Here is a 21278-nt window from a genome sequence, read left to right as displayed (position 1 = left end):
GACCACTGCTCTACTATAAAGGTTGCTGTCACCTTTATATGAGCTGCTTTGGCACTGGAATAAACTCTCCTAGGTATTAAGGATTCTTAGGAGTTTCATCATCTGCTGCTTTGTGTGCACATTTGTGTTTTGTGATATTCTGTGTATATTTAGAAGTAAAAGCCCATAAGACTAAAATCTTAGCCAAAATAATAATAAAAAGAAAACCTCACACAAAATAAGACACAATGCCATATGTAGGAGAGACTGTGTAACAAGATGAAATGTCAGTCGATGGCATTACTTCACTGCTACATGTAGTGGTGTAAATGGGCACATCTCTTTTGTCTTCCAGCAGAGATACTGCATTTTAAGTGGCCTGCTTTGGATTACTGTTAGAACTACACAGTTCATTTTGTCTTGACTATGAGGTCCACCTGGTAAATTCTGTTCTGATAGCAGTATCATTTTATTTATTTATTTCATTCTTGTAGGACACTTGCTTGGACTTTCCCATGACGACTCCAAATTTTGTGAGGAGAATTTTGGCTCCATGGAAGACAGGCGCTTGATGTCCTCCATTCTCACTAGCATTGATGCTTCCAAACCCTGGTCAAAATGCACTTCAGCCACTATAACAGAATTTTTCGATGATGGTCATGGTATGTACTATCATTCCTGGTGTCATTTACATGTTGGTTTTTGCTGTGAACCATTTCTGGAGTATTAACATTTTATACCAGCTTTTTCACAGAATCACAGAATGGTTGAGGTTGGAAGGGACCTCTGGAGATCATCTAGTCTAACCGCCCTGCTCAAGCAGGGTCACCTAGAGCATGTTAGACAGGGTTGCAGCCAGGCGGGCCTTGAAGATCTCCAGAGAAGGAGACTCAACAACCTCTCTGGGCAACCTGTTCCAGTGCTCCGTCGCTCTAACAGGGAAGAAATTCCTCCTCGCGCTCAGGCAGAACTTCCTGTGCTTCAATTTCTGCCCATTGCCTCTTGTGCTGTCACATGGGACAACTGAAAAGAGTTTGTCCCCATCCCCTTGACACCCTCCCTTCAGGTACTTGTACACATTGATAAGACCCCCCCTCAGGCTTCTCATCCCCAGGCTGAAGAGGCCCAGCTCTCGCAGCCGTTCCTCATAGGGCAGATATGGAGATGGATTTCATTCCATCTTCAGGACTATTTGGAGGTTTTTCCAAATAAAAGTCAAATGTCTCAAATTCTGGGAAAGACTCTGTGGTGTTCACATGCAAAGGAAAAGAATAAGTTGTTACAGTGTGTACTGGCAAAAATTTGGTTGGAAATATGGTGAGGTTTTTTAAAAGCAGGAAATTACTTTTGTGTTTCCAGAAGCCAGAGAAACAAATTCAGAGATTACTTTAAAGAGACGACACAAGGAAATTCTTTGATTCCTCATAGAAATTAAAGTGGATGTTGTGCTCTACTGAGTGTTAGACTACACGTATGAGCAGAGTGTATGCATATAATTCTTTTTACCATTAGTGGCATTTATTACTTTTATAAGGCAAATGCTAGAGGGCCCATAAGCAAGAATTAGACTCCTCTGTGACAGAAGACTTATTCTGTCCCAGGAGCTTAGTTTCCAGGTCTTTTAACTAATATTTGTAAAATATGTCCTTTATTCTTTGGAGAATAAGCACAAAACTTTAATTTTCCGAAAAGTTAATAATAAAGCATAGTCTGCACTCTTAAATGAATTTTAAAGTCTTCATTGTGCTCCCAAAGCAACTCTAGTTCTTGAACAAGCCATTCAAATTCCAAAATGCTGAGATAAAAATGACATAATTGAGTGAATGGACCAAGTTGTTATGGTAACTGAAATACTTATGGATAAAAAGTATGGTAAGCCAGCTGAATGTAAAGGTTTTTTGCTTTTAAATATTTTGCTGGCTAATTTCAGTGCTCTCCAAAATATTTTCTCCTATATTTCTCATATCTGAAGAATTACTTCATTTTTTCTCTCAATTTTATTAGACCCAGTAATCTATGCTGTCCTATTTTATCGTCCATATTGCTCAGGCATTAACTTAATTTTAACAAGTTGGTTTCCACATGTGTAAAATATCTTTCCTTTCAGAACTCAGTTGCATTCATTGCCCTTTGTCTCACCTGGGAGTTTCACAATAAATATTCTCTGGGTTGAGAAGGGCACCTCAGTGGCCATCGCTGTGTGACCTCCTAGAGCAAAAAAAGTCTGAGCCACAATTCCTGCTCCATTCCCCTCCTGCTGCAGGCTGGTACAAAGGGTGTTTTTGCCTTTTCCTTTTTTTGTGATCTGACTTCTTCTCCGTCCTGTGCATCCAGCCAGCTACTTTCCCAACAACAAGGATAATGAAGACAGCATTTCTCCAACCCACCTCACCTTTGGCTTGTGTGTTCTGGGAAATACTTGAAGCTTGGGCCTTTACTCATGAGCTGATCCTGGTATCCCCAGTAAGGGCAGCTGTAACAGTCAAGCCTACAGGTCTAAGAATATAAATTCTGCCAATTTTTTCTGTACAAGTAGGCAACAACTTCAAATCCTTCTGAATCACGTTATAGTCTCCTTGCTCAGAACAAGTGTTGCCTTCCTGTACAAGAAGTTTAATGATCTTTGGTGACCGACACTTCTCACAAAGTCATGTATTTTATAGTATATCTAGGGAGTTTAGGATCTATGAGTTCGTTGAAAGATGGGCTAGAGTACCTTTGCCATTTCTAATACTGATGAGTAGTTATCCTTCAGGCATACAGTCTCATAAAGTTACCAACATGGTGAAATAATTCATAGAAAATTTGAACCTGTAGTCTTACCTGGGAATTGGTTTTATTATTGAGTCTATTGGTGTGATTTCAGGAAGATAACGTTTAGGGAATCTGTTTTCTTGATAGATCAGATTTTCAGAGACCTGTTTTCAAAGTAGAAGTCTTGCTTTTTTTTGAACTTTATCAGTAGCTATTTAAGTCAAAGATTTGTCTTACTAGAACACAAACACTATCCATGAAACGAAACAAAAATGAAAGTTAATGATTTAAGTTGCAGTTTCTCCAAATTATTGTGCTAAAATGACATGCAAAATTTTAATTTTATTTTCTTCATTCAGCCACTGAATGAATCCATAGTTTCATAATTCCCATTTATAATGTATACTGAGTGTACCAGACCAATGTAGAATCCTAGTAGAGCATGAAGCCACCTTTCTAACTGCATTGTACTGGTAATAAAACAGTGTAGATATGCCGTATTTCCATCTTTCCTTCAGAGTAAGCATGTGTCTGCACATACTTTGGGTTGTGATTTTTTTCCTCAACTGGGATAGATGTACTGTAGTGTAGTTATAGTGCTTTCCCTTCTTTTTTCTTTTAAAGATAGTGCTCCCCTGCAGTCTTAAAAAGAAAATCCTCTGTTTCCCAAATGCTGTGAGGCAGAGAAAAAAAAGTAACTATTCATTCAGGTGTAATTTTGAGCAGTGCTGTAGGTATAATAGCGAAGAGAAAGGGGTGAAATAGCAGTTGTAATGAAAGGAAGAGAGACTGTAGCAATTCATATGCCTAGCTTTATTCTTTGTTTGTCTTTGACTTTATTTTTTGTAGTCACAGGAAGCTGGTATGGGAAACATTGAAGAAGGGAAACTTCTCCATTCTTTGATACACAGCTTAAGTAATTTTTATTGTGCTTTTGGTCTGAACAGACCTGAGCTTGTGAATTGTGCCTGTGACAAACAGAGCATGCAAGTATTAATGTGAGAAAGTAAATAAATTAAGTACTTCATATGTTACTTCTTCTGGCTAAGCATAAAGAAACTTGAATGAAGTCCAGAATTTTGGAATTCTGAGTAGGATCCTATTATAAAGGAATAGTAAATATTTTATCAAAGCTTCAAGCTTTTATTTCTGGTATAGATTTTGATATTCACCCCAGACTGCTGGAACAGAAAACATCAGTCTTGATTCTTTAATTCTGTAACATGAATTTGTCACTTTTTGTGGTTCCCATTTTGTAAGTTTGGAAAATGATGTTAGAGAGGGGATTTCATCTTATTAAACATGGGTATTTGCTATGTAGATAGCTACACCTCAACTGGATATTTAAGTTTCCGTCTCAGTAAAGAAAGAGTTGTCTGATCAACAGCATTGATGATTTGTTTGATCTTATCAATTGCATCAGCAGTACTGAATTACACTACAAACTCCTTTGCTTGTACTGACCAGTGAAAATTCTGAGAGCTGACTGAACTAAAGACACCAGCATTACATACAGTTAAAGTGAGATAAACAAATCCCAACATAGATGTCTCATCCAGGTCTGGGAAAAATCAGGATGTCCCCTGTGGCGCAGTCTGAGAGCTATAATCATTATCATCATGATTTCACCATGAGATTTACACTCATGAGTTGACCTCACTCAGCAGTTTGACATTCAGGAAGAAAAGGTTCAGCTAGCGTCCAGAAGAGAGGTGACATTTGTTTCCATCTGCTTTTAGCCCACCCTGTCCTAAGGTACTAATTGCCTTTACTGCCATGTGGCTGCTAGCCGGTGATATGATTGCTTGCGGTTTACTGTGTTTAGTCCACGTGCTTGATGCTCTGCGTATTCTGAAAAATAAGGCTATTCCTATTTTAATTAATTTTTATCCTGCTTATCTGCTTCCAGCACAGATTTTATTCTGCCTGTTCTTCCAGGGCATATTGCCCATAACAGTGAGGAGAGATAATGAGGTGGCTTGATTACCACTGTCATCAGGCAAGAATGCTGCTCTTTTCCAGGGTGCACAGATGTTCCTTGGGACTCAGGACAGAAAACAGCAATAGTAATATATATGTGCTCTAGGTATTGCAATGTAATGAAGTGAAGCCCTTTCTGCCCTCTCAACTGGAGGGAGGGGGGCAGGGGCAGGACAAACCGTTCAACAGCTCTTATCTTAGCTGTTTTCTCACCACTACTAAGAAGGAGGTTAGACCAGCTGATGGTAGAAACACCTGCACTTTACTGGACCCTGTCTAAACAGAGATTGCCACTGTTGCTGTCTATAAATGTAAAGACAGGTATTTTTTTCAGTGGGAAAGCCTTAGGTGGCTTTTCTGTCTTTAGTTTTGAATTTACCGTGTGAGCTGAGCAAGAAGGTATGGCGTTGTAGTGTTTGTGTTTCCTCAGAGCGGTATCAGTTGAGGAGAACTTTGAAATCACTCCCCCTCTGTTCTGGGAGTGGGGGAGAAATGCTGTGTTTGCTACATAAGCTTGTGAAACCTGTTTATTATTCAGGGATGAAAAATATCCAAATGGGTGTTAACTAACGACTGACAATTCAAGCATATGCAAGAATGTGGGTTTTTTCCTCTCTATGTTCAGATTTTCCATCATGACAGTTAGGGTGGATCATAGTTAGTGATGGGGGCAGAGTATCTATCTGCAGAAACTGTGTTATTGTTATATTTTAAAATATTGAATAATGGTTGCACTGTGGGAATTTGATAAGCACTGCACTATATATTAGAAGTGTATACCTCTAAATGTTAACATGGTAGTGTCCTCTTGTCACTGTCCCAACACTACGCTAGCTTCCTCCTTCATTCAAGATATATGAAGTAGAAGAGCATTATCTGTTCTCTGCTTTTATAAGATGTGTTCTTGACAGAAACTGTTGCCAGTGATTTCCTTTTCAGAAACCCCAGCAACCTACCTTTATAGAAAACATTTGTGCTTCCTTACTTTTCACTATGTCTTTAATATTTTACACTACGAAGAGCTTTAAACAGTAGGGTACTTTTAATTACCTTTATCTCATTGCACTCAGCTCATCAGTTAGCATTGGCACACGTTGTCTTCATTAAAAAAGTCAGCCTAATCCAGATTAAAGATAAAAACAGGGTAAATCAGGGTCAGCAAAGGACAAATGGAACATGTTTAACAAGGTAGAGGATTTTCAGTAGGAAAAAGTGATGATGAAGGAAGGATTTCTGGCTGAATATAGCTAATTGGCCTTAATCTTTAGAGGAAAAAAAAATAATGGTTGCAGTGAATATGTGTTCTGGAGGGGAAACGCAAGCCATTGTTTGAGTGATGGGGTATTTGGTTTGTTTAAATGCACTACTATAGCTTGAACCTCTATGCTACTTGGCTAAATGCTGAAACTTTCACAGTGAGCCTTTTTTATCCATGGTTCAGCTGAAGAATACTAGTGTGAGTTGCAAAGTGTGATAAATTGTGGTAAATTATTTTGGCCAAGGATAAATGAGGCTTGCCCAGACCACATAACCCTTTCATGGGGTGTAAAAGAGGTTATGTTGAATAAATAATTCTGCATGTCAACAAGTAAGGTTTCCAGCAGTGAAAAAAAAATACTTTAGTAGGTCCTCAGGAATCTGAATGTGAATTCTTATTCTTAGAATATGTAGCAGACAAATTCTAACTTCTGCATTATTTCTCAACACATATATCTCTTTCATATTTTATGTATATGAAATTTATTTTTTTTTATTTATTTATTGTACAATGTATAGCTCTCTTCAAAATAACTCCAAAGTTAAACTACCATTCCTTACAAGGAAAGCCGAGTGCAGATTTACCACCAACATTAGCTTTGATATGCAGCTTATATTTTTCCTTTGACCCATTTTGTTTTTTTCTTCTTATAAGGGCCTCATTGGCTACAAGTCTGTTTTTTTGTGATTTTTCTGGTTTCCCTTCAGAAGCCTTACTATTTCAAATGTGCTGGCTCAAAATTCAAATGACAGCTTTGCTTACTTTGACACACGTTCTGATCATTCCTTAAATCACAAATTGATAAACAGGGTGGAATGTATTCAGAGTCAATTCAAATGAAGTAAACAGAATGAAAGGCCGAGGGGACTTGAGTAAAATTCATTTCCAGTCTTGGACTGGAAATAAACAGGCAGCTTGACACCTGGTACACTGCTGAGAGAGAACAGAGCTGCAATAATGCGACCTCATCCAAAACCTGATGATACCTCAGAGAGCCTTTCCGCTGGCGTCAGCGTCCTTTGAATGAGGTTCACAGTCATTATCAGCCTGCCTAACTTGAATGACAAATTTGCAGCACTGCAGAGAAACCTAGGAAGTGAGTAATAACAGATTGGGTCGCTCTTTTAGGCAACTGTTTGCTGGACCAACCAAGAAAGCAGATCTTGGGCCCCGAGGAGCTTCCAGGACAAACTTACGATGCCATTCGTCAGTGCAAACTGGCATTCGGACCCGAATACACCGTGTGTCCTGGTATGGATGTGTGCTCTCGCCTGTGGTGTGCAGTTGTTCGCCAGGGTCAGATGGTCTGTCTCACTAAGAAGCTGCCTGCTGTGGAGGGGACACCATGTGGAAAAGGGAGGATCTGCCTCCAGGGAAAATGTGTTGACAAAACCAAGAAGAAATATTACTCGGTAAGTTACCAGCTGTGACCCTCGGGAATTTTAGAAGGCGTAATCCTGAAAAGCACTCTTTTCCGTGGGACTGAAAGGGACTTGACGATGTTGGCTTAAGAGTTGCCTGATTTTTTAACATGTAGTTGGAGTCTTACTGGTGGGGGATATAGGAAAAATGCTGCTGAACTTGAGGAAGCATGTTTTCTTGTTCTTGAAGTGTGAAATCCTTTATTCCTAGCAAACTAGGAACCTCTCTTCAAAATAGAGGATTTGACAATTCAGTAAGTCAGGTCTCAGGACAAATGGAAGGATTGTCAAGGACCTGTTCATATCTCCCTGACTTCTTGGCACTGGACTTCAAAGTAAATTAAATCTGTAAATTCAATTTACATCACTCATCAGAAGGGTCCCAGGGACCTAATTTTAGTGAAGTTAAAGATTGATGAAGCTCATCCAGGATAGCATTGCTGGAGCATAAAAATTTATACCCTCTGTCATCTTTATATCTCTGAAGAGTCTCCAGGCTCATAAGAATTGTCCAGTGCAGAGTTTGGATACTTCTATTTTAACTAGGTGTACAGTCACCCTGCCTCTTCTGTTATACCTAACTTGCAGAACTTTGTGAAGATATTTACAAAATATGAGAATAATTCAAACCAAACTATGGCCGTTACAACAATCTTTTTATAAAAATATATTTCTTCTTCATACAATATTTGTAAATTGGTGCACTATTTTATTAGGGATCCAATCTAGCAGAGTTGCAAATTGTATCTGATGGCTCCATCTCTAGCCAGTATTCTTGGAACGTTAAACTCTTGGTTCAGAAGCAACTTTAACTGTGCTGTTGTTGCCAAACTTCTTCATCTTATGTCTTCATTTCCTGCCTTTAGAAAACTCTGAAATTCAATCTTACGTGTTTACGAAGAGAAAAGTAGAGGCAACCGCCTAATCTTGGAAGACTACTAATGTAATTTGCACAGATGATTCACTTGGTGAAATTGTGGCTCATATTTGTAGCATGTGTGTGAAGGAAGTCTTTGTAAACAAAAGTCATTAGCATAAGATATGTTGAACTCTGTCCCTTCAGAATGGAGGTTTGGGTATGGTTATGAATCCTTGCATAAGTTGGTTAGATCGTGATTAGATTCCATAATACAGAACAATCCCTGAATCCCATCTAGCTAGTTTAAGTGGGCATGTTGATGAGATAGCAAAAAATGAGAGAGTCTATATGAGAATATAGTTAGTATTTTTGGTGTGGTGTGTATTCTGGGAAATAGGCTGAAGTTGGCTATGTAGATTGAAGCCTAGTGTTGTCCTAGCCTTGAGTGCACAATGCCATCTGAAATGTCATCAGTGCATAAATGAAAGGCAGTAATTGATTTTACTAAGAGAAATCAGGCTCCTCAGACAGAACTGCCTTTTATCCCTGATGAAAATGTTTGAGGAAATGCCTCGTTCAATTGAGGAAAACATTAGCAGAGACTTTAAAATTTGTTTATTTGCTTTTATTCACATTTGGATAATGTCCTTATGTCCCACTGTTCCGTATGTTTCAGGCTTCAAACCATGGTAACTGGGGGTCCTGGGGACCTTGGGGACAATGTTCCCGTACCTGTGGTGGAGGAGTTCAGTTTGCTTATCGTCACTGCAACAACCCAGCTCCCAGAAACAACGGCAGGTACTGCACTGGCAAAAGGGCCATCTATCGCTCCTGCAACATCACACCTTGTCCAGCAAATGGTATGTTGCATAGCTGCTAAAGTGCCTCCATGCTCCAACTTTTGTGTGCCTAGATAAAAAGTACTGAACATCTACTGAGGAAGGAAATGGTGAAAGTGCATTATCATTTCTCCAATACATAATAAGAATTACTTACCACAGCAAGACATTCAGCATTAATACAATACCATAATTCTTCCTCAACCCCACTTAGACCCCAAATGAAAAGGATGGAGATTCCAGTGAAAAGACATTTCACTCCTGAGAAAGGAACAGTAAAGCACACTGTAATAATTTTATTATTATTATGTCTAGGAAGATTTCCAAGCTAAAACAGTTAAAGAATTCAAAGACCTGTTAGGTAGTAAAGCAGCGAAATGATATAACTTAAAAATTATGTTAAGACCAATCAAAATTGGATTAATAGGTAGACATAATGATATTTGCAGCATATTCTGAAATAATCACTAATGATACAAATAATTCTACAGCTAAGTCTTTTCGACAAGAGCAATGTGAAGCAAGGAATGGCTATCAGTCTGATGCAAAGGGTGTCAAAACATTTGTTGAATGGGTCCCCAAGTACGCTGGAGTACTTCCTGGAGATGTCTGCAAGCTCACCTGCCGAGCCAAAGGAACTGGCTATTATGTGGTATTTTCTCAAAAGGTAATGGAATCCTCAACTATGATTTCAGGTCTCAGTTTACAAGTGTCCTGTACCTTAGAAAGCTTTCTAGGTGTGTACTACACATAACTGTATACTAAATGTAACTTTAATTGAATCATCTAATCCAAAGATTTAACCATGTGATTAGATATACTGGTTTGATCTACTGGTTATAAGTTAGGACCAGAGTTGGTCTGTAAATTAGGTATGTTTTTCCACATCTGTTTGTGGTTTCATAATAATATGCGCCTATTAGTGTACACTACACTAATCTTTTCAATAGTAGATAAAAGTGTGTCTGCCTGGGGAGTCATTTGTGACTCTGAGGTTTTCTGAAGGAGGGAAGATAATATGAGTAAAAGAATAAATTTTACCCTGAATTGTGTTATGGGAATCTAGAGTAACTCATGTGAAGCCAATTAGATTATAATGTGACCTGTGGTCAGTTTATGTTACATCACTGGCAACTCAAGCTGAAATGGCTCCCACGTTTCCTCTTGCAATTTTCTTCCTCTAAATGTTATGAGGATGCAGTAATTGACACTGTGAACTGAAATGTTCAAATGAAAGTGCCTAGGGCCACTGTAATTGCTATTATTAATAAGCTATGAAATCATCATTAAAATGTGGCTCATTTTAGTGTCTTATGATCAAGTTATCTATCATTATTTTCAGCCCTTCCACTAAATTTCAGCTGCTTTGGTGCTAGGAGTGTTAGAGCAACTCAGTATCATCTGCCAAGCTCTGTTCTGGTATTCATCTGGTTAAACACCAAACAAGCACAGATTTGTTAACTGGATTTGTACCTGTGATGGCATGAAATACTACTTTAAAAATGCTCTGAGTATTTGTTTTTTCACTTTCAGTATATTTTTAAATGACTTGCAGTCTTTGAAATATGGGTGATATAAATAAACTGTTTGCCAATCAGATGCACAAAGGCAAATCTTTTGCATAGTGGTTTTAACTTACAGTCAATTGATTACTTAGGTAACTGATGGAACTGAATGCAGGCCGTACAGTAATTCAGTCTGTGTCCGGGGAAAATGCATCCGAACGGGCTGTGATGGCATCATCGGTTCAAAGCTCCAATATGATAAGTGTGGTGTTTGTGGAGGAGACAATTCCAGCTGCACAAAAGTCATGGGAACCTTTACCAAAAAGAGGTATTGATCTTCAGTACTAGTATATGCATGTTGCTGAACAATTACTAACTCTGCTTGTGTACCTTCTTTCTGTCTCTAAATGCAATTTATTTTTAATTAAGAAAGGCAATTGAAAAATTGTCTATGCATTATTGCACTTTTCAGATATGTAAAACTGACCTCTTAACAACATCCTGACATTGGCAAATAATTGCATGTTAAAACACTATATCCAATTCATTTCTGACGCAAAGTACCAATGACACAGGTGAGCATCCACTAATATAAGGTCTGTTTGGAATAAGTCACAGCATCTTGTGTTAATTGCAAACCTTGCAGTGTCTGACAGCTTGTGGTTTCTAGAAGAGGGAAGAAAGGGAAGAGAAGGATGGACCAGGAAGTTGTTGGGGCCAGAATAATCTGGGAGTATCTAAAACTCTGCATTTCCTAGGTGGTGCTGTGTTAGTAAAATACCCATTGAGAACATCTCCTCTGACTTTGAAAATGAGTAATAAATACTTCCCACCTCATTTAGTGACACAGATTACCTATGTAGATAATGGAGAGAAGCAGGCAGCATTAGAGCACAGCTATAATAGTTTTCTACAGTAGGTGAGAGGAATTAATACCCTTAAAATGCCTTGTCACACTACTCAGTATACACTGAGCTTAGATTACTAGATGGGATGTCAGAAGTATGCATAGGCTTAAACATGGCATTTTTTTCTATATCCCTTTTTACTTACTGGCATCATTTTAATCCCCAGGTGGATTTTCTTTTACAATTAAAATATTTATAACAGTTTTCCGTAAGAAAATTTTACTCTGAACTCAAGAGTTCAGGTTTTAACTATAATAAAACTTAATAAAAGTAAAACAAAAGCAACCACTCCACCATATTTGCCTGTCATGTTTCACAGCAGCAGTAAACTTTGTAGCTAGATTACCAATGTCAAGTAAGTCTGCCTTCTGTCTGAATTCTTGTTTCCCTTCCTCTTCACTTCTTTAGGCATCTAGATAAATACGCATTTCCTTTACTGTCATTTATGTAGATTCCGTGGCCCGACAGGATTAATGATCTAATCTTAGAAACTTTCAGCTGATGATTTTTACTCAGTACCTTGCAACTGAATTAGTGTACCATCTTTTAAAAAGTACATGACCCTGATTTAGTTTTATATTTTCCCAATTCTTACAGCACATTGAAAACTACTAGAAGTTAAAATATGACTCTTGAAATGACCTTGCATTTCTAGCCATTTTGATACACTGATTAATAGCAGTCAAAAATGGCTTTAGAATAAGTTTGTTCTAAAAATAAACAAAAGTAATCTTCTTCCTGGTAAACCAACCTAAGCATGCCAAGACACGAAAGGAATGACTTTCTATCCAATTCAGCAATTATATAAAACAAATGTTTTCCAAACTAAATATTGAAATGCCTGAAATGTCTAAATGAAGAAGACAGTGTGAGATATACCTCATGTGCTTCAGTAATCATCCTTGCGGTGGAGTCCGGGCTCCAGCAAAGATGCTAAGGGGGCCCAATGGATATCCATGAGGCCAAATTTGTAGCACGGTACACCTGGAAATGGTGAGATTCTGTTATAATCACTCACATGAAGTGATCATGTTATTGCTCAAGATATGCCTTTAACTGAAATGAGACCAGTCAGAGAGTGTGTAATATTCTCCACTGTGTGACAGATTTTGACCTCAGTGGATTCAGAGTTGTCTCATTTTAAAAATAATAATCTTTAATAAATCTTTAATAATAAACTTTATAAACTTTAATAACATGTTTTCACAGATATTTTGGCATCTACTGTATAAAAGTACTTATGCAATGCTGAATAGCAGAGCCCCTCAGCCTGATTTTTGCATTATATGTGTTTCAGGTTTATGGAGCTGCTAAATCAATAGAGGTTTAGCAGTTGTCCCACAGCTGCTGGAAAAAGTGTAGGAATAGCACACTGCAGTCTCTACTTGTGCAACCAAAAATTCTCAAAAGTAGCAGTCTATTGTTTAAACGGTTGCCATGGAGACACCTTCAATTTTACACATTTTTAGTACACTTTCTCATTCCTTTTTTTCTATAAGATACCAACAAAGCTTTCAGATATGAGATATTTGCAGAATGATTTTGCCACATCTTTAGGAAGGAAAATAGAAGCCTCTGAAGTCCAACTCGTAGCTTATAACTATGTATAGGCCTTAAGATTTTTCAATATATTAGTCAAGTTGAAATAAATCAGATAACTTACCTGAGACAGTGAAAGCTCTAGCATGCCTACACGATTTCTAATGTCTGTCACTTTCAGTAGAAGAGTTAAATATCTTTTTCTGAATCTAAATTAAAGTACTTCATAAGAAGCAACTGAGAAGACTGTAATGATACACGTTAAACATTTGGTTGCATCTTTTATTAGACACTTGGCAATTAATCTTCTACTTTATGAATTTCAAAATAAACATTTTTTTTCTCAGCAATCAAGATCATTATTAAATATTCCCAAGGTACCTCTATCCAGCTGTTACTCTGGTCATGCCGTCCTTAATCATCATTATAGCAAAGACAGCAAAAAACAGCTGTAACCAATGCATATCTCATTATCTTTCCTTGGCCAGCAAAGCATGCATCTTATTTCGTATCTCCCACCCTTTGCTAAAATACATAAGCTATCAGCTATTACTCATTCCTCTTGTATCTGACTCATACGCGAAAGATTAAGCAATCTGAAATAAGTGCAGTAGAAAGTTCTTCAAGATCATAAAGAACAAAACAAAAGACGTAATGAAACCTGGTTAAATAAATCTTAGATGAGACTCAAGATAGATAGACTCAGGGTCTGAAGTGAGCCGGAGCAAGATGTGTCTTACCAGTGACTTCGTTAGGCTTTACAGAAAGACCTGAGGTTTGTTTCACACTAGATACTGAACACTTTTATTTTTTTCCTTTATTCAGTAAGGGCTACACAGACATAGTGAAAATCCCAGAAGGGGCAACTCACATCAAAGTTCGACAGTTCAAGATTAAGGACCAGAGCAGGTTCACTGCCTACCTGGCCCTGAAAAAGAAAAATGGTGAGTACCTTGTAAATGGAAAATATATGATCTCCACTTCAGAAACAATCATTGACATCAATGGGACTGTCATGAACTATAGCGGCTGGAGTCACAAAGACGATTTCTTGCATGCAATGGGACATTCTGCCACAAAAGAGATTCTTATTGTGCAGATACTTGCAACTGATCCAACTCAACCAGTGGATGTCCGTTATAGTTTCTTTGTGCCAAAGAAGCAAGGGCAAATGACTAACTCTGTCACCAGCAATAGCAGCACCAACAAAGTAACTCCACAGCTCATGCAGCCGCGGTGGGTTACTGGACCATGGCTTTCTTGTTCTCGAACATGCGACACAGGATGGCACACCAGGACTGTCCAATGCAAAGACGGGCATGGAAAATTAGCTAAAGGATGTCTCCTGTCACAGAGACCATCAGCATTTAAACAGTGCTTGCTAAAAAAGTGTTAACCTGTGGTTGTGATCTTCTTTAAAAGAGGTTTGATTAAGCCATTGTTGACATACTGGTATTAGGTCTGCCCAGTCAGAGAGAAGCCAAGGCTTCAATGTACTTACATACAGTCTCAAATTATGGGCAGAATCTGCCTATTTGGACCAAATGAAGATGTGCACTGCTTTAAATAATAGTAGGGTGATCTTGATATGTCAAAAAACTAAGCATTAAAGTTACAAGCCCTCAGTGTCTGCAAAAATATAAAGCAAAGAAAAAAAAGAAGAAAAACTAATGAATGGAGGATCCTGGGATATTTGAAGGTTACAGAATCATCTCCCCTTTTTCACCTACCTCTAATACAGTATGTCTTTAGAAAGCGCCACACGTATCCATGATACCACAGTAGCTTATTTTATACTGTTTTGTAAATATCTTTCATTTGGTATGTCACTTTATATCACTGGTTCTATTAAAAAAATCAAAAAACAAACTATATAAGCAAAATGATTGACCAAAGTATATCTGCAGCCATTGGACTTGGTCCGTTCTTCAGAAATGGCTGCAGATGTTTTACTGGAAAATGAAAAGCTTGCTGCTGTTTTTAAAAAGTAATACTTTTTCTGGTTTTTGACAACAGGAAGTGCATTTACATTCTAGGAATTTCCTGACAGCAGATCATAATTCTATGACAGTGTGTTTCCACCAAGAAATTTTCAAAAGGAGCATTGCAACACCTCTGGGCCAGGGATCCCCGTGTGTACATTGCTCAAAAAAACAGCACCATCAGCAACTTCTCACTATGTGTACGTCAGACATACACAGGAGAAGGCTTTTGGCTGCTTGGAAGGAATTTGTTTACACGTTGTTCGTGTAAACCTTTAACGTCTTTCTGGGCATGTCACAGCTTGGGGACCTTGTTGTAGATGAGCAATAGCTGCTAGCTCCTTCTTTCCACAGAACAAAGGCATACTGTATTTTGTAGAAACAAGTTAGAGAACCAAAAATTACAGATAAGATAACCAAGTGTCTTCTAACTCAGATATTCTGAGACTGTGTTCAACTGCTTTCTCTGTTATTTTCTCTATGGCTTCCACCTTGAATCTAACAGTGTATAATCCACCTCCATCTTTTGAAGAGGCTATAAAGGTCAAAAAACACAGCAAGCGGTTAATATTCTGTCACTGTTTTGTCCATCATGTCAACATGGTATTCATCTTACCAGCAGCTGTTTGTAACTATTTGTCTTTCAGGAGTCTTTTTGTTTGTTTGTTTTTGTTTTTTTGTTTTTTTAAGCTGTAGAAGTCATTCATGTTTTGTATATCTACCACATACGGGAGGACCAGGGGTCGCTAGGAAGTCAAACCACATCAGGATGTGGAGGACTTACCCAATATCAATAAGACTGTTTCCACAGTACAGGCAGTAGCTGGGAACAATTTTTTTTGGCAGCAACTTCTGAATCCCATTATTGCTGGTGGAAGATCAGTCACTGAGGAAGGGCAACTTACCATATTCAGGTAACAGGTGGAAGCCTGATAGGAACCCTACCAAAACTGCTTCCTCTTATTTCAGCAGGTTTTGAATTAAGCCCTAGAATAACAGGTATTGAAAAAAAATGTGTATAACATGCTGCTGAAAATACAAACCTGTATTTTATTCCCCAGATCATCCACGTATGAGAATATGAGGCTGTAGGAGGATTTTCAGATAAACCTCGCAGCTGCAAGTCAGGGGTACATGAGCACTGAACATCCCCAAGGTCTTTACAAAAATCTCAGTTATGTAGTCAGTAAAGAACTTGTTGGTTTTGTGTAGCAAAAAAGGGCAGATTTCACTCCAGGCTGACACAAACATGTTTTTGCAAGTGTGGTGTGTTTGTATGAACTCTAGAAAGCATGTGATGATTTCAAAATAGCAGAGCATTGCTACATCTTCAAGGGTGAAACCTGGAGAAGTATCTATTTTTGTACTCTATTCTAAGCAAACAATAATAGGGTCAGGCCCTCCTAGTTTGTCAAAATGAATTACGAAGGAATGTTACTATTGATCTTTAGATTACACAAACAGTATGCCTTCTTGTCAGCTGTAGACCTATGCAAAACTGTGGATCTTGAGGAAGTTTCCCCGGTTAGTCACTGATCACACCCTTGCAACTCAGATAAGGCTCTGGATATTTGCAGAGTTTCAAAAAGTTAGAATTTTTCCCTTCTCTGCCTATTAACATAGGTGTCTTATTGTTAGTGTCTTATTTTCCTTCCCAGCAATCTGATTTTTATACTTAAATATATATTACACATGTTCTTAAACCTCTCAAAATTTCATAGCACAGAGAACCATCATGAGAGGAAAAATAAGGACATTTAATGTTTACTCATAGACTTAACATTTGTCTGAGCATATAACTGCTGTATTAAGTGGCATTTATTTTACCTACATTTTAGCATTCTAGAGACAAAATGTGCAAGTATTTGCGTTTGCATCATAGTTATAATTTATTATGTATTCAACAGGATGAGTAAAGTTTTTGGATGTAATTCAGGCTCCAGAAGATTAATACCATAAACGGGTATAAATTTAAAGCTTTCTTAGGTGAAGAGTATCTTTTTCATAGAAAGTTTATTTATAAGAAGTAAAGAAATATGAAAATAAACCACTACAGTGATTTTTTTTCCCCTTTTCACCAATGCGGTTATGGAGCACATTAACATGAGTACAAAGAAGTTTATATGGTAAAAGGGCAAAAGGGGCAGAGCAACAAAAGCAACCATAAAAGTAGACAGTAAATTAAGCCAGTGTGCTCTATTTTACACTTGCTATTTAGCTGTTTTCTGTAAAAAAAAAAAGAAAAAAAAAAAAAAGAACTCTAATTCCAAGCCCGGTCATTCAGAGCTGTTTTGTGTAACTGCTGAATGAAAAGTTAGTGCACGGTGTGCAACTTTGTCCTTGCAGCTTGTGTTCTGAAGTCGATGCCTCGTTACTGTAACGTCACTGTTTACTTTAGCACCACGGGTTGCCAAACAGGATTCATAAAATGCTTCTAGGGGATAGCAACACTATTCAAGCAGCCCGCAGGATTGCTCTTTGCATGGAAGTAAATCACCAGCAGTGTTAGATTCACTGCTTGATGCTTTGAGAGGCATCTCCAATGCCTTGAGTGGAGTCGGACCCACTAGCGTTAGTGTTTTGTAGAGCATCTGCCGCTCAGATCAGGTGTTCTTGTTCAGAGAAGCCTATCATCTTTGGTTTGGCTGTAGAAAAGCTATTAAATTTAGCTGCCCTCCTGTGGAAACAGTTTTATCACAAGGGGGGAGAGGGAGTAATCTTGTGGATTGATCACAAATGTTAAAAAAAAAAAAAAAAAAAAAAAAAAAAAGCAACACAGCACTGAAAAAAAATAAAATAATTTATTGTTTTTACAACTGGTATGTGAATGGATGTAATGAATTTATTTATTCTTATTTAACAAAAAATACCATTTGTGCAAATTCTATATTTAAAATGTTTTTTGCTATCATCTCTGTCTCTCTCTTTCTCTCTCTCTTTTAATTTATGCTTCAAATTTGTGTTGAAAGTATGCCTTGTGAGTTTACATAATGTATGGCACTGGTTATTTTTTTGTATGTTTTTATTTAGAAAGCTTTTTGCATGAAATAGGAGTATATGTGTATACATGTGTACGCACTGTATAGATGTATATTCTTTTTCTGCTACCATCGTTTTTTAGAGAAGTTGTGGATTTTTATCTTTGTGAAACCTCATGCTCAAAGCTCGTTGTTACACTTCCCTTCTCAAGTCTGTCAGTCAGCAAATCACAAAGGTCTGTGGACCAACTTACTAGCTCCTAAAGAAATCAGGATTACAGACTGTTTGCACATAGGTGCATACAACTCATGCTACGTGCATTGCTAATTTTCCACTGAAGTCGTGGGAGTCCTCTCATTTGCTTCAGTGGGAGAAAGTTCAGGCTTGTAGTGAGACCTCTATATGTGAATGAAGTTTCTCTGAGTTGTCAGGGTGGCAAGCGAGTATTCTCTCATGTAGTTTTATATTTAAGTGAAACATGATAAAGAAACTCTTTTGTGTGTTTCTTTGAAAATATATCCAAAATGATTTAGTTTATGATGACTGAACCATTAAAAAAATACTTTTTCAGTCTTTCCACCATTTTTATATATATAAAAATATATTTAAACAAGTCAAAAGCCCTGTCTGGAAGGCTTTGCAGTATTTTATTTTATTATATTCTAGCTCTTTGCACCCTACCAGACTAAGCTAAAACACAAAAAAGCAAGCCAAGTGTGTGTTCCCAGTGTCTGCTGAAAAATAAGAATATCCTGTTGTTCCTACTTTTCATCCAGTCCAGCTTCTGTTGAACTCAAGGAAGCTCGTCTTGGGCCCCATGTGAGGGGGGGGGGAAATGCAATATAGACAAACCTACAGCATTTCTACAGTCAGTTTATTTAACAATACCAATTACTTCGCTAACCGTTTCACCTTAAGGGCAGTACTACTGAGAGCAAATAACCTGTTTCACGCTCGTGAGAGGTACCTTACTCATCGGTGCCCATGGTCACACAAGTTAAATTCCACCTTGAGCCCCTGCGTCCCGCGTTCGCTGCTCTCCAGGCAGTAGCCAAGACCCAGAGGCAGCCGCGGGGCTTTTGATTAAATTACAGTGTCTGGCGGCTGATGCTTCCCCACTTAGGATGCAAACTCCACGCCAGAATGCCAGGAAATTGCTGCGAGCCTTGACTTTGATGGTCCTTAGGGCAGGCTCTAAATAGGATTTGTAAGGATGAAACATTAATTACTGCGGGGTTTCAGCAATATGTTTAGGTGAGTGTTTCTCCTCATATTAACGGATGCTGTGCCGGTCTTTGCCCCTGAGGAAGGAGGAGCACACAGCACTATCCAAAATCAGATCCTCTTCGCATGGCTTGCACTTTTCAGGAAAAATACAGAGTCGCTGATTTTGAGGGGTTTTGTCCCCCTCCTACTTTTTTTTTTTTTTTTTTTTTTAATTAACTGATCAGTTTTTATAGAGATGCCAAAGCGTACTATTACATTCATGCTTGGTAATGTTTTCGAGAGGATTCTTTTCCTTTTTTTTTGTTATGGATACACTGAATACTAGCTTGCATAGTAAAACTAGTTTGACATTCTTATTTCAAATAACATTGTAAATGCAAGTATTCCTCATTTTAGCATGTCCACCTGTAATGACTCGTAATATGAGAGAAATTTCAGGTTCTTAGCTGACATCACCAAATGTAGCTCTGGGGTTTAGACCATTTTATTACCAGTGCAAGTTTTCAGTGATAGCTTATGAAGTTTAAAAGACCCCAAACAGATTTGTAGTCTTCCAAGTGAATGACATCTCCAGATAGGCAGCACCGAACATCTAGGTACTGTCCGGCTGCTGTCTGTACAGCAGAGTTACAGGTTGAAACAAAAACTCACAAGTTTGTTTGCTCTCCAAGTCATGCGTAGAGTCTCATGGTAGCTGTACGGACACTAAAGTCATTTCTGCATACATCAGCTACAGTCTTGCATAGTCGAAGTATATACATGGACATGTAAAATAACCATGGTTTTACAGAAATGCATATTTTCTGTGTGTGCTTGTGCATACCTGTAGATACATATGCACACACACACATGCTCACAAACGGGTATTTGGGTCTCCGTTACTCTCGCTTACGAGGCAAAATGGGTACACTGGTTTTAGTTACATCTATGTAAATTCAGAGTAACTTCATTTCATCATTTGACTTTGCAAGAGCTGCTTCAGACTTACACCACTTTAAATGACAGTATAATTTGTCCTTTAATTTATAAGAACAGGTTTACACAATTTATCACATGAACTGTGAAATTTTCCATGAAACAGTTTATTGCATGAAACGTATTCAGTGCCAGTCAAGCTTATATATCCCTTGCTACAATCTCATCAGATACAGGAAATCATATATTGAATTCAAATGAGAAGGAGACAGTGTGTACCCCTGTGTAGCAATAAATCTATTTAATTTCTATTGCCAGGTCATCTGCCTAACATCAGGTAGGATAGAAACAAGAGAGGTATTGTAGGGAAGGCTAAAGGGAAAGCACAACATTTGAGTTTGCTTAGTTTATTTCACTTGCCTCTGTATACACTCCGTTGGTGTCAGCATATTCTGGAAAGTGTTACTTTGTGCATTATAGGTAACTTGGCTGAAATACCAATACCCTTTGAAAAACTAAGATGTCTCACAAAACTTACTTTTGTTTTGATAAGTGTCTAATCAAAGAGAATTAACATTTTTAGAGCACTACTATGTCAGCCAGTTTACACCATAAATAATATGTTATGCTAAATACAAATTCATTTGAACTGAATTGTACAAGGTCTACACTGTACTATGACACATTGAAGGCCAATATTTTATTTTGTAAACTATTACATATGTATAATTTACCAGTTGTAATCTTAAAACATTTGAATCTGTGATTTCAGTAAAAGTAATAAATATAACCTGTATCATAGGTCCGAATACTTGTTCTATATGGTATATTTGTGGGCTACCATTTGCCGTTTGTGTCCCAGTAAAGATGCACGAGCTAAAAGAGGTTGAGCTGATCCCTAAATTAAGGCAAAAATAATTCTTTTTATATGTAAATACTGCACTTCTGTTATGGTCGGGTAGAGTTCTGTCAAAATGCAAGCTTTTTTTTTTTTTTTTTTTTTTAATCATGAAGCATAACAGAAAATGAAACAGAAAACAGCTTTCAGTACCTTTCAGAGCCTGTGGGAAAGCTCCCATTTGCTGCAGTCCAGAAACGCGGTGTATACTGGGCATCTCCTGAGCCTAGGGCAA

General features: G+C 37.9%; 1 protein-coding gene across 1 annotated transcript in view; it reads left to right on the top strand.

Moving 5' to 3' along the window:
* ADAMTS5 (ADAM metallopeptidase with thrombospondin type 1 motif 5) overlaps positions 1 to 17798 on the top strand; it is a 43605-nt gene extending 25807 nt beyond the window's left edge. Inside the window, exons 3-8 of the mRNA XM_062575447.1 lie at positions 474 to 641; positions 7100 to 7383; positions 8928 to 9111; positions 9582 to 9757; positions 10748 to 10923; positions 13868 to 17798. Coding sequence (XP_062431431.1) covers positions 474 to 641; positions 7100 to 7383; positions 8928 to 9111; positions 9582 to 9757; positions 10748 to 10923; positions 13868 to 14438 — 1559 coding nt within the window. The 3' untranslated portion in view covers positions 14439 to 17798. The remainder of the gene's footprint in view (positions 1 to 473; positions 642 to 7099; positions 7384 to 8927; positions 9112 to 9581; positions 9758 to 10747; positions 10924 to 13867) is intronic.
* Positions 17799 to 21278: the final 3480 nt, after the last annotated feature.

This window comes from Rhea pennata, chromosome 1 (genome assembly GCF_028389875.1).
Source record: "Rhea pennata isolate bPtePen1 chromosome 1, bPtePen1.pri, whole genome shotgun sequence".
NCBI classification, from domain to species: domain Eukaryota; kingdom Metazoa; phylum Chordata; class Aves; order Rheiformes; family Rheidae; genus Rhea; species Rhea pennata.
Note: the sequence above shows the minus strand (reverse complement) of the source record. Positions and strands in the feature narration are given on the sequence as shown.